Below are 14,093 nucleotides of genomic sequence, written 5' to 3'. Positions count from 1 at the left end.
CTGTTAAGTACTTGATGTCTGTCACCCACACCTATTCGCACACTCCCTCCCCTTTTGAAAACCCCTAATAAAAACTTGCTGGTTTTTGTGGCTTGTGGGGCGTCATGGATCCTACCAATGTGTGATGTCTCCCCCGGACGCCCAGCTTTAAAATTTCTCTCTTTTGTACTCTGTCCCTTTATTTCTCAAGCCAGCCGATGCTTAGGGAAACTAGAAAAGAACCTATGTGATTACTGGGGCAGGTCCCCCGAAAAAATACCCATCAATGGCAGACTGGATAAAGAAAATGTGGTACATATACACCATGGAATACTACGCAGCCATAAAAAAGAATGAGATCATGTTCTTTGCAGTAACATGGATGCAGCTGGAGGCCATTATCCTAAGCAAACTAACACAGGAACAGAAAACCAAATACCACATGTTCTCACTTACAAGTAGGATCTAAACACTGAGTACACAAAGACACAAAAAAGGAAACAACAGGCACTGGGGCCTGCATGAGGGTGGAGGGTAGGAGCAGGTTGAGGATCAAAAAACTACCAAACTACCTATCAGGTACTATGCTTATTACCTGGGTGACAAAATAATTTGTAAACCAAACCCCCACTATATGGAATTTATCTCTATAATAAACCTGTACATGTACCCTTGAACCTAAGGTTTTTTTTTCTTTTAAAAGAAACTCATTAAAGAGTTTCCAACAAGTCATAGGCCCAAGGTCCACACAGTGACAAAAATCTCTGAGCCAGTATGAAAGGCCTAGACGAGATATTTGAATATTCCCTGCAGTAAAATCTCCTTTTAACCAAGGTTTAGGCCATTATTTGGATGCTTCATAAAATGATTTAAATCAGAGTTTATTCATTGCCTCCTGGTAAGTTCACAAGTGACTGAGAAATCCTTTCATGGTAAAATTATGAGAGAAATGACACATCTTTGTGGCTGTTTTAAGCTTATAAGTGGTTACAAGGTTGTAGAAAAGAAAAAAAGAACATCTCGCAAAAAAAAAAAGTGGTCTGACAACTCAAGTTGAAGTTGTTCACATTAATGCACAAGTTTAAGAGGAAAAAAACCTCAGAATCAGATGTTTAGATTATTCAGTGTTTACATGATCAGAGCCCTGACTCATTCCCATTCTTTTGGGGGATATTTTAAAGGAAAAAAAATGGCAAGAGAAATAATCTAAAATACATTCACACCCATAAAAGAATTTGCTACAGAGAGATCTGCGCCTTCTTCATGGAACTTGCTGTGTCTTTTCCAGATGAAAGCAGAAAACAGTAAGCATACCATGACTCACTCATCTAAACCTTCTGAGAAGCATAATTATCTAGCTACCTTTTAAATAACACCCATTACAGAGCTGTGCACACAGTTGGTGCTTAATCAATAGTTTCCAATTGAATCAACTGGCTGAAGCTGAGGTTCCCATGTTCTCCCTTAGTAACTTGTTTCCCTGGAAATTTAACCTTAAACTCATATAAAACAAACTCACTCGAGCTCAAAGTCCACTGTTCCTTTTTGTGATTTCTCAGTTGTAGTTAAGCTAGTTTTTCCTTTAAAGCAAAAGCAATGTTGATTTTTTTGAGTCTGTTTTCTCAAATTGAGATCATTTTGATTTCCATAAGTTGCTTTACTAAACTTAGCCTTAGGTGCAAATTCATTGATATAGACCATGGGCATTAGTGACCTCCATGTACTCGCCCCAAGACAGACCCCTCTGGCAATCCAGGTGATATGCTCCATTCAGATGTACCTGGTGGCCCTGAATTCCAACTGCTAATTGTGGAAAGTCTTTTAATCAAGTCTCTTATAGCTGTGACAGTCCCTTTACACAAGTGCAAGAATCATGACCTAAAGACCTGTGTGGCAACTGTAGGCTCAGTGGAATTGTGGAAAAGGTCCTTTACACTCATCCAACACTGCGTGTGCTTCTCTATGTTTTCCACACTCCCTTGAAGTGAGATTGGGTTCTGATGAATGGACTGTGAGCAGAAGTGATGTGTGTGCCTCCTCTACCTGCTCTTCCCTCGCGATTGAGATTGGAGTCATGTGTTCTAGAAGCATGTAATGGCTATCTGACGGATCAAGGCTACCAGATCCACATTAGGCTTAACTCCAGTGAGAAATAAACCTTTGCTGCTTTAGGTGACTGGGATTTAGGATTTTCCTATTAGGGCAACTAGCATTACTTATTCCTTTTTTTTTTTTTTTTTTTTTTGAGACAGAATCTCAATCTGTTGCCCAGACCGGAGGAGTGCAGTGGTGCAAACTCAGCTCACTGCAACCTCCATCTCCTGGGTTCAAGCGATTCTCCTGCCTCAGCTTCCCAAGTAGCTGGGACTACAGGCCTGTGCCACCACACCTGGCTAGTTTTTTTTTTTTTGCATTTTTAGTAGAGATGGGGTTTTACCTTGTTGGCCAGGCTGGTCTTGAACCCCTGATATCAAGTGATCCACCTGCCTCGGCCTCCCAAAATGCTGGGATTACAGGTGTGAGCCACTGCGCCCACCCAGCATTACTTTTTCTAATAAGAGTCTAGCATGATACAGTATTCAGACTCACCAGGAGAGGGAAGGAACTAGCATTCATTATCTACTACAATTGAAAGTCTTACTCATTTGGTGCTCTGGATGACCTTGTGTGGGAGGTCCATCTTACAGACGTGGAAACTAAGGCTTGACAGGGGCCCAGCTAGTAAGTGGTGAAGAGCTTTCAAGCTCAGGTCCAGCTCCAAAGTCTTTGATTTCTCTTCTTACTAGCCCATTGCTTCTCAAACTTTAGTGTGCATCAGAATCATGCTGGTTAAAATGCAGATTCCTGCACGCCACCTCCCACCTGGCCCAAGAATTTCTGATTCTGGGTCTGGGGCGGGGCCTGAGAATATGCATTTTCAACAAATTCCCAGGGGTTGCTGATGCCATTAGCCCAAGGGCCACACCAGGAGAACCACTGCATTGGACCTCTGTTCCCCACATTGCAACAGGCACAGGTATTACTGAAATGCAATAAAAAAGCCCAGTTAAGCCTGAGATAGAACATCTCCTTTCCTCTTCTTCATTCCATGCCTTATCTCTCCCTTGAGGATATTTGCACGTAGCTTGACCCACTGCTCTAGAACTCTACAGTCCACCAAGATACCTACCAAACCACAGGTCCTTGGGAGGGAAGCTCTGTTCAACATAAAAACTCAACCAAACTAAACATTTTTTCCAGTGGGTTTGCCAGAAATAGGAAAACCCTGGATTTAGAAGATGTGCTTCTCTTTGCCCTTTATCATCTCTAAGATCATTGGTTCAGTTTCCTCATCTACAGAATGGGATTCCCAGTAGCGGCCGCCTTGCAGGGTTGCATGGAGATTATTAGATGAGGTGCTGATGGGGAAACACTTTATCTACAGCAACAGGCTTTAAAGTTATAAATGGCACATATCAGGGACCTTTGCCCTGAGAAGTCTTTAAATGTAGATGGGTTGATTCTTCTTTCACTTAGCCAAATATCCTGGCTGGGTACAGTGGCTCATGCCTGTAATCCCAGCTCTTTAGGAGGCTGAGGTGGGCGGATCACTTGAGTCCAGGAGTTTGAGACCAGCCCAACCAACAGGTCGAAACCCCATTTCTACTAAAAATACAAAAATTAGCCAGGTGTGGTGGCACACTCCTGTAGTCCCAGCTACTTGGGAGGCTGAGGCACGACAATCACTTGAACCTGGGGCGGGTGGAGGTTGCAGTGAGCCAAGATTGCGCCACTGCACTCCAGCCTGGGCAACAAAGTCAGACTCCATCTCAAAACAAAACAAAACAAAACAAAAACAAAAAAACCCACAACGAATATCCTAAGAAACACAGCCTTTCTTTCTGCCTTCTGCTTAGATTAACAAACAAGAACAATCATTACAGATTAGGGGAAAATCACCTGAGAACAAAAAGTTGCGGTGAGTAATAAACAGCCCAGTCTTTGAAGCTTCCTTTTCATCTACCCTAAGAAGAGCCTCTTAAAATGTGACCATGCAGCCCAGAAGATTCATCCATTCCCTGCTTAGTCTGCAGTTGAGTATAGCTGTGCTCTCCCCACCCCCTGCACCCAAAATTTGAAATGCTGCTGGAATAATCAGTTGTTTAAAAAAGCTATGAAATATAAAACAAAGTAAGACTCACAACCTCCAAGAATGGCCAGTTTTTTTTTTTTAAAAGAAACTTTGCAAGTTTAAACACTAAGATCGATTGTGTTCCCACTGGGTAAAAGGCAGCTCTTTGTCCACCACACTTACTGTATCACTGAAAAATGTACAGACTGCCGGGGCAGCCGCAAGTCACAGATGCAGAGAACTAACGGTGCTCTCCAAGATGTGGCTCTGCTCCTCAACATGTAGTACTGGGCTTGCAGACGGGGCCTCCTCTCCTCCTGACACACAGGCATGGACATACACACACAGAGTCGAGGCTCAGAAACTCTGTCCTAGCAACAGGATGTCAAGAGTTCAGTCTTTGCTGTAGCTCTTAACAGCTAGAGGCTGGGGTAAGAGGGCAAGAGGCCATGCACATCCCTGCAAGGGCTCTGAGACATGTTCAATGGCTGTAGGTCCCTGTGATGGCTGTGACCCATGGCTCAATGCCAGAACCTCTACATGTGTGGTTTTGAAGTTTTATTCTACCTCCTTCCAATGCGTCTTGCTCAAATCTTCTTATCCAGACAGCTTTCTCACCTTCCATTGATTTTTTTTTTAAATAAGCCCCAGCGAACATGTGGTTTAACTTTCTATCAAACAGGTAGTGCTATAGCCTGAGCTCATCTGAGCACCTTTCAGAAGATGTCAGCATTCCCAAAGGGCTCTCAAAAAGGATTTTCTATTGCGTGCAGTGAGTTCATAAAAGATGTCAAATTATCTGAAAGCAGCTTAGCTACACTAAGTCCATGCATTTGTGGGACAAATGTTGTAGAACTCAATAAATACATTCAAGTTATGCTCACCCTGACCTGACTTGTTCCCAACACACAATTTCAGTTTGGTGACTGGCGTCTTCCTTCAGTTTTATGGGAAGTCTCCCTGGCCTGAGCCACCCCCACCCAGGCTTTGTGGATCTGAAGATGAGCGAATACCAGGGCCGTCTTTCCATTTCTCTCCTGTGCCCTCTAAGCTGTGCCCCACTCCCTGCTCCTCCACAGCTGAGATGAAGATGATGAGGAGGAGGATGATGATGGTGATGATAATGGCGCACAACCGCAAGGGCTAGGCCTACAAGCATGGCCTCCAAAACTTCACTCCAGTCTATTTTCCTTTTTTCTTTGGAGTGGTAATTCACAGTGACACGTATCCAGGGACACTAAGTAAGTCCAAGTTGAATTGACATCAAGGAGCCTTTTATTGTTATTCCTATTTTTAGAAAGTGTTTCTGCAGCAGAAGAAATTACCTAGCCCAGGGAGATGCCAGCTCACACTCAGCATTAGTCCTTAGATTCCTGGGGAGACACTATTTGGCACTTTGGAGCTAGGTGTCGGTGTGTCAGACTCACCACACCAATTTTCCCCAACCATAAACGCTACCCAAACTACATTTAGAAGTCAAGATTACTGTATTTTATTGCCTGTGCTACAAGCATAAAAAATGGATTTCAATTTTCTCTCTTGAACACCATACCATGATTTAAAGCAGCGCATAATTCTTGGTACATATTATTTCATATTCTGCTTATAGCAACAATGGTGTAGACTACTTAGGAGTATAAAATACAGATTTAGGATACTTTTTCTATCTAGCATATTATGAAATTCTAAATAAGACAGAGTAACATACTAGGTTTCATGGAGATGATCAGACTATTATCTCACTATCTCATTCACTAAGTCACGGTAATGATAAAGTAGTGAGGAGGAGAGAAAAGAGGAAGAATTTCGGTCCTTTACGAAGGAGAAAACTACATCTGATCTACCACATGGGGCTTAGTGCCAGTTTCCATGCCTTCAGTGTAGATTGAAGCTATCAGCGTCACTAGGTGCTTTAACCTTAAACCCTTCTGATTCCCAGGCTGTGGGTGTTAAGGAAAAGAAAGCAGTGATGCTACTTCACCAGCCTCATCCAAATTAATGTGTTCTTCAGGAGTCACTTGTAGACATTCTGCAGCAACCTAACTAAATTCCTAAAACAAAGACCTGGAGCAAGTGCTCATTTTTAGGAATATGGCATACTGATTAACGATCAATCCACACAAATAAGTAAAGTCATGCACCTCATAACAACCTTTGGGTAATGGACTGCATATGGGACTGTGGTCCCAGAATATTATAATACTGTATTTTTATTCTACCTTTTCTATGTTTACATGCACAAATACCATTGTGTTACAATTGCTACAGTATTCAGTACTATAACATACCACACAGGTTTGTAGTTGAGGAGCAATAGGCTTTACCATCTAGCCTAGTGTGTAGTACACTCTACCATCTAGGTTTGTGTGAGTACACTTCATGATGGCCACACAATGACAAAATTGCCTGACACATTTCTCAAAATGTAATCCCATCGTTAAGCAATGTATGACTGTACATTCAAACTAATTTGGATTCTACAGATGCTAATTTTAAATTGCTACTGATATACACATACACGTGCTCACATTTACGTTTACAACATACCTACTATTCCTGTCTCATTGTCTCCTCGGCATGTGTAGTGCATGCACACAGACTTCATGAATATACTATAAATAGAATAAACTACACCATCCAGGTCCAAGATTTAAAACAGGAGGCCCAGAACTGAGATGGAGTCATTGGGCTGAATTCAGTCCACAAATATATATTTTTGCCTATCTCATTTTTTTTTTAAAGAGGGGTCTCATTCTGTTGCTCAGGCTGGAGTGCAGTGGCACAATTATAGCTCACTGCAGCCTCGACCTCCTGGGCTCAAGGGATCCTCCTACCTTAGCCTCCTAAGCAGCTGGGACTATAGGTGGACGCCATCATGCCCAGTTAATTTTTAAGAATTTGTTTTGTCAACATGGGGTCTGTGTTGTCCAGGCTGGTCTCAGACTCCTGGGCTCAAGTGATCGTTCTACTTTGGCCCCCCAAAGTGCTGGGATTATAGGTGTGAGCCACTGTGCCAGTCCCATAAAGTCTAAAAAAATTGAAATTGTCATTTTAAAAATCCAGATTCTTTTTTTCAGAAGAGCTAACAAACTAGTCCTTCATTTTTGCAAAACAACAGGGGGTTGAAGCTGAACAGTGATGGCCTCTTGATGCAAGGGTGGACTTTTCATCTCACCCCTGTTCCTAACACTCCCTATTCATCTCCTCACTGTCTGCTTCACTTCTGTGCAGTATGTGTCTTCCCACATGCATTTGGGGTCATGGTCCCTTCTCTAGGTAAACCCACTTGAAACTTCTCCAAGGGTTATGGATTGAATTCTGTCTTCCTAAAACTTCTAGGTTGAAATTCTAATCCCAGTACCTCAGAATGTCCCCTTATTGAGACAGGGTCTTTACAGGGATAATCATGTTAAAATGAGGTCTTTAGGGTGGGGTGGTGGGCCCTAATCCAGCATAACTGGTGTCCTTATAGAAAGGGGAAATCTGAACACAGAGATACACACAGAGGGAGAGCATCATGCAGAGACGAAGGCAGAGATTGATGTGATGCATCCACAAGCCAAGGAAGACCAAAGATTCCCAGCAAACACCAGAGGTGGGGAGAGACGCCTGGAACAGATGCTCCCTCGCAGCCCTCAGAAGGAACCAACTCTGCTGACACCAGGATCTCAGACTTCCAGCCTCTAAAACTCCGAGACAATGCATTTCTGTTGTGTATGCCACTTGATTTGTGGGACTCTGTTATGGCAGCCCCAGCAAATGAATACACCAAGTAGCTTAAATAAAGTCAGTATCTTCCTTTGATCATTGGGAATAATCATAGGTGAGTGGTCTGCATTACTGGCTATGTCTAGCTTAGGAAAAGGACATCACAAGGAGAAATATTCTTTCCCAAACCAAGTGACCAGGCTTCCAAGAGCTTCTACATAGAGATGCATCCAACTAGAAGTAGGGAGTCTGCCTGCTCCAGCTCAGGTGATGAAAAAATTCTGGTCAACTCTGACTGCCAAAAAAAAAAAAAAAAAAAAAAAATGCCCATAGTTCATTCCTGAGTAGGAGGGTGATATTTCAAGGGTGAAGGGATATTTTAGGGGAAGGAGTATGTCAGGGAGGTAGACAGCCCCAATCCTCATTTACTCCTGAGCTCACTTTAGATGATAAACTCCTGTGTATATGGTGAGGCACTTTCCATTTTATTTTTCTTTTGCGGCTTTTTCTTTCATCTGGTCCAAACCACAAAGAGGGTATGGGTGGGGACAGAGGACCCCAGTTGGAGAGGACTGGGCCAGTCGATCCTCTGTTGGGTCTGAAGAGCTAGCTGTTCCCTAGGTGAAGTCCCAAGTAGACTGGCTGTTGTCTGACCACAAATAGGTCATGTTTTGGAGTCTTAGTCCCTTCCTTTAAAAATGTGTAGCCCTATCAACTTACTGAATGACTGACTTTTTATAGGATGTTTCAGAATCAAAAGCACAACTTGTTAGGCATTAGGTTACTCTTTAGTTCCAGAACACCCCATACCTAGTGATCTGAAGCTCCAACTTCTGGGGGTTTCACTTCACCAATCTGTCAGTGTCACAGGCTGGAAAGTGAGGAAGTGCCAGAGCATGCTGTCTCTGGCAGATCACGAGGTCGCCCTGACAGGGCACCCTAACTATGAACTTTGAGAAGCATGGCTCTGTGTCTAATTTTTTAATACTGATTTTTTGGAGTAGTATGTTCAATTATATTTCAAATAAACAAAATGGAGTCATGAGGGAACATTACTCTTGTGGGAATAAAAAGCTTGGCAAATGAACAGAACTAGAAGTAGATCTGATGGCTAAGATCCCATAGTCAGGGCACCTCCTAGTTCAGGATGTGGAATCCCAAGAGGAGATCTAGAGAGAATGCAGAATGGTTTCGCATGGGGCGGGGTAGGTGGGGTGAGGGATTGCCCTGAGGTCTCTGTGTGTCCACTGGAGATGAAAAGCGCTACTCATGTAGCACTGAGAAGTGACACTCAAACCAGTGGATTCTAAGAGAACTTCATCAATACGAATCTAAGCAAATGTCCCCATATGTACCATTCCTTTATGTATAAGACACAGGTACTACTGCAGTGATACACCATGCACATTACAATTCAGGCACAAATAACCATATTAAAAAGGATCATATGAAATGAATGTAAATAGAAGCTCTACAATTTTCGCCTGGCACCCCAGTGGATGGCATCATTCACCACCCCTTGGTCCTCTGTGCCATCCTGAAGTTCAAAGTCTGTATACATATGGAGGAGGAGCCATGTGAACCCTGTTGACCAATGTTCATGTCTCTGGGGCAGTCCACACGTCTCCAATGGCAGTTGACTGAAATAGTTATTTATTAAAAAATCCAGATGACTTGCTTATTGAGACTTAGTAGAGTCTGCCCAATAGCCTCAACAAGTAAACATTTTTGGAAGCACAGTAATTTTGGCATTTTTATGTAGAAACTCTGCCTTAATGCTGGGAGGTTCTGCAGAAGTTGACATCATTTTACTTGGTGTTTCTGTTTCCCATTCCTCACCCTCAATTTGGGATTATTCTTAGAATGCTACATATCGTGGTCTTTTTTTTCTTTTCTTATGTTATTGGAACTGTCAGGCTAAAATTATGTTTTCTATCTTGCTGACTCCATGAGGACCACAGACTTGGCCACATGCTTTTCAAAGAGCCTAAGATTTCCAGTACATTAATAGCCAGAGAATGCTGCAGCCTTGTAGCTTCAGAAATGCCAACTCTACAGCACACGTGTACATTCTTTTAGTTACTTTTTGTGATCATAAAGCACATATTTTGCACACAGTAATCAGATGACCTAGTCTAATGCCCTCAGGGCAAATGACTAGAGAATGAAAGAATCAGAGCCAGAACCCAAACTTCTACTCCAGAGTAGCTCGCTCTCTACCACAGTCACTTTTTGGTTCTCGGATTTCCCCTTCATTCTGCCCTGGCTTCAGGATGAATGGGTGGCTAGAAGCACAGAGTTGAGCTCTCAGTTCTAAAGGGAATAGTCCCTAAAACTCTTTGGGTCTGCATTAATGGCTGTGCTACCTCAAAAATGACCTTGAGGTATAGATATGGCCTATCTGCCTGATGTGCTGAACTCTGTACAACTTTGCCAATTTGCTAGGCATGCCTGACAGTCTGTCCTGTAGGTATAGTCCCTGCAATCTGGCTAGAGCTTCCAAGGGTCTTACCACAAAGAAAGAAACTCCCTAGTTGAAAGAGTGAAGGACAAAGTGGATTCAGAGGAAGGATGCAGGCCATCTCAATGGCTTGAATATGCTGCCTTCTGTACTTTGTCTTTCTGACCCTAGTTGATGTGTCTTCTCCTGCTGGTATGGTTTGGTTCTGTGTCCCCACCCAAATCTCACCTTGAATTCTAATCCCCATAATCCCCATGTGTCAAGGGCAGGACCAGGTGGAGGTAACTGAATCATGGGGGCAGTTTCCCTCATGCTGTTCTCATGATAATGAGTGGGTCTCACGAGATCTGATGGTTTTATAAGCATCTGGCATTTCCTCTGCTTGCACTCATTCTCTCTCCAGCCACCCTGTGAAGAGGTGCCTTCTGCCATGATTGTAAGTTTCCTGAGACCTCTCCAGCCATGGGAAACTGTGAGTCAATTCAACCTCTTTTCTTTATAAATTACCCAGTCTCAGGTATTTCTTCATAGCAGCAAACTGAATAATACGCCTGCCATCCGCCATAATGAAAGAGGGCTGGGAACGATGTATACTATGGTAAACCTTCAGTGGATGTTACAAATTCCAAGCAGTATTTAAGCATCCTTATAAGGGGAAGAGTTGGGAAAGGGCTGATTTACCAGGATAAGATTTCAGATGCAGATAACTTCTTTCAGGGCATGGATGGTTTATGTCTCTTCCCACCTCTGGGTTTTGTGGCTGCCTTTGCTAGCTAATCATGGTGGTGGCTTGTGGATATGTATTCAGGCAGGAGAGGCTGGGATTGTCTCCCTTTTTAGGAGTATGCTCTGGGGCAATGGTGCCCTTTTTTACTGTGTTAGTCTAAACCAGGTGCAAGGACCCCACAGTGAACAAGCAGGTGGCCAGCCTCACAGGCCAACTTCCTATGCTTCCCATCTCTCTCTCACACTTGGCACAGAAGAGGTCACTGGGGCAGCCAGATGCTCTGGCATCTCACTCCCATCTGCAGATAAATCTTCATTTGCCCCTCACATATCTGGGGCTCTCCTTGTACTGTAGCAGAGCTGGAGGAATGGGAAGTGAGGGGAAGGAGCTATAATAAAAGATCTGCTCCTTCTCTTTTTTCTAATTCCCTAGAGGATAATGTGTAAACTTGAACAAGCTGGGTCAGGAGTAGCCCAGAACCACACCCACCCACCCCAACCACCCTCAGAACTGAGATCTGGTTCTATGTAACCTGAGAGAGATCGGGGAAGCCAGGATCATTGTCTTCAAGTATGCTAAAGCATGCCATGTTATGGGGGATGAGGGTGCAGAAAACACAGAATAAGACCAATGGGTGGGAGTGGCATGGACAGATTTCAGTTCAATATTGGAAGAATGTCTAAGAACAAGGCTCTCCAACAATGGGACAGGCTCTCTAGAGAGCTGTAACTATCACTGAGGTATTAAAAGAGAAGGCCATGTTACTTCAGTCAATGACAGAAAGTATGTATGTGTGTGTGGCAGGTGGTTAGATGTTTTCATTCTATGACTCTAAAGACTGCATAACACTAGGTCCAATCATCCATCAGTGTTGACCATTTTACAAAGCCCTGTACCATTACAATATCCTCCAAGAGGAAACCAAGTTAATTTTGAAAAAGAAGCTGCTCTTAGGTAGCAAAATAAATCAGGTGGGAGGGAAGAATACTGGCATACTGTTGGATGACGCCTATGTCTACATAACCTCTAGGCACCACCTTTCTCACTTGTACAATGCAAACGTGACGGTGAAAACAGGTAACTGATTGCTTGCTATGGGCCAGATACTGTTTTAAATACTTCTATTAACTTGCTTAATTTTCACAACTCACTCTTTTACATATGCAGAAACACAGGTAAGGAGAATAAGTGACTTACTTAAGGCTATACAGCTAGTAAGAGGGAGAATCAGAATTAAACCCTGGTAGACTTCCACACATTATGTCCAGGCACTCACAACAGTGTCTGGTACAAAGTAAGGGCTCAAGAGAGAGAATTCCAGAGCTGTGCTGTGTGACATTATGCAAAGTAACCAAAGTTCTCTATGCCTGGTATTCTCATCTGTAAAATGGGTATACAAATGGTGTATCTTATAGACAGGCTCAAAGACAAACGATGTAATACATATAAAATGTTTAGAGAATGGTGGCAAATAGTAAGTACTCAACAAAGGTTACCTAATGTCACATAAACATGCCCTTGATTACAAATACATACACGGGTGGTTAATATCTTAATATAACATAAAGCTATGCCCATGTCTGTAATATCCATACATAAAGGGCAATCACTCAAAAAGAGTCCCAGTGGAGTAATGAAGCATCACTACCAACCACTTAACCATATATCAGAGAGTGTGTTTATCTGATTGCTTTGTGCTTAATCAAACCACACCTTATCTCTCCATAGGTCTTCAATTCTATTACATGATGGAGGCTTTTCTTCCTTCCTTCCTTCTTTCCTTCCTCCCTCCCTCCCTCCTTCTCTTTCGCTCTTTCTCTTTCCTTCTTTCTCTTTCTTTCTTTCTCTCTTTCCTTCTTTCTTTTCCCTTCCTTCCTTCCTTCCTTCCTTCCTTCCTTTCTCTCTCTCTCTCTCTCTTTCTTTCTTTCCTTCTCTCTCTCTCTCCCTGTCACCTGGGCTGGAGTGCAGTGGCACAATAATGGCTCACTGCAGCCTTGACCTCCTGTGCTCAAGCCATCCTCTTGCCTCAACCTCCCATGTAGCCGGGACCACAGGCATGTGCCACCACATCTGGCTAATTTTTGATTTTATGTAGAGATGGGGTTTTACTTTGTTGCTCAGGCTGGCCTCAAACTCCTGGGCTCAAACAATCTGCCCACTTTGGCCACCCAATGTATTAGGACTACCGGTGTGAGCCACCGTGCCTGGCCAGATGATGGAGGCTTTTCTACAGATGATTATTCTCCCTGGAAACCTGCCTCTCAATTTCTCCCTGAACCTTGAATCAAGTCAATTTTCCAAGATTTGGATAAATAAAGGAGAGGGCACTATAGAAACAACCTTGGAGACAAAATGGGATGTTTTCCATTGTCTCTTCCTTTTTTTTTTTTTTTTTTTTGAGACAGAGTCTTGCTTTGTCACACAGGCTGGGGTGCAATGGTGCGATCTCGGCTCACTGGAACCTACACCTCCCGGATTCAAGCAATCCTCCTGCCTCAGCCTCCCGAGTAGCTGGGACTACAGGCCACCATGCCTGACTAATTTTTGCATTTTTAGTAGAGATGGGGTTTTACCATGTTGGCCAGGCTGGTCTTGAACTCCTGACCTCATGTGATCCACCTGCCTTGGCCTCCCCAAAGTGCTGGGATTATAGGCATAAGCTACTGCACCCGGCCGAGACTGAATTCTTTTGCTAGAACCTGGCGAGCTAAAGGCCCGCTGCCAGGGAGGCAGAGGGTGCCGCTGTCCTACCTGGTGAGCTTGGTGCCAATCTGTTGCCTCAGCTCCAGCCGCTCCTCATCCGTCTGCCTGGGAAGGATGTTCTTTTCTTCCAGCTCTCGCTTGGAGGGCCTGTTGCTGAGTTTGATGGCTAAGGAGTCCTTCCTGCAGACCTTCATGGCCAGGGAGCCTGTAGGAGACAGAAATGAGTCAATTAAGGCTTACATATCTGCCTGGGCTCCCACAGGGCCAACCCTGGGTCATAAGATACAAGGCAGGAAGGAAGTCATCAAGGTTTTAACACCTGAAAGTGGTTAATGCCTCAGTTCCTAGAGTTCCTGCCATTGCCACACACTCTACCCCTAGCACTGTGTGGGGCACATGGACAG

General features: G+C 43.6%; 1 protein-coding gene across 7 annotated transcripts in view; it reads right to left on the bottom strand.

The window, feature by feature from the left end:
- Positions 1-14,093, bottom strand: part of PHACTR1 (phosphatase and actin regulator 1) — a 572,466-nt gene that overhangs the window by 43,803 nt on the left and 514,570 nt on the right. For all 7 annotated transcript variants that reach the window (XM_019029631.4, XM_063707340.1, XM_063707341.1 and 4 more), the window contains one exon: positions 13,738-13,894. In XM_019029631.4, coding sequence (XP_018885176.1) covers positions 13,738-13,894 — 157 coding nt within the window. The remainder of the gene's footprint in view (positions 1-13,737; positions 13,895-14,093) is intronic.

This window comes from Gorilla gorilla, chromosome 5 (genome assembly GCF_029281585.2).
Source record: "Gorilla gorilla gorilla isolate KB3781 chromosome 5, NHGRI_mGorGor1-v2.1_pri, whole genome shotgun sequence".
In the NCBI taxonomy this organism is placed as follows: domain Eukaryota; kingdom Metazoa; phylum Chordata; class Mammalia; order Primates; family Hominidae; genus Gorilla; species Gorilla gorilla.
This window is presented reverse-complemented; position numbering and strand designations above follow the sequence as displayed.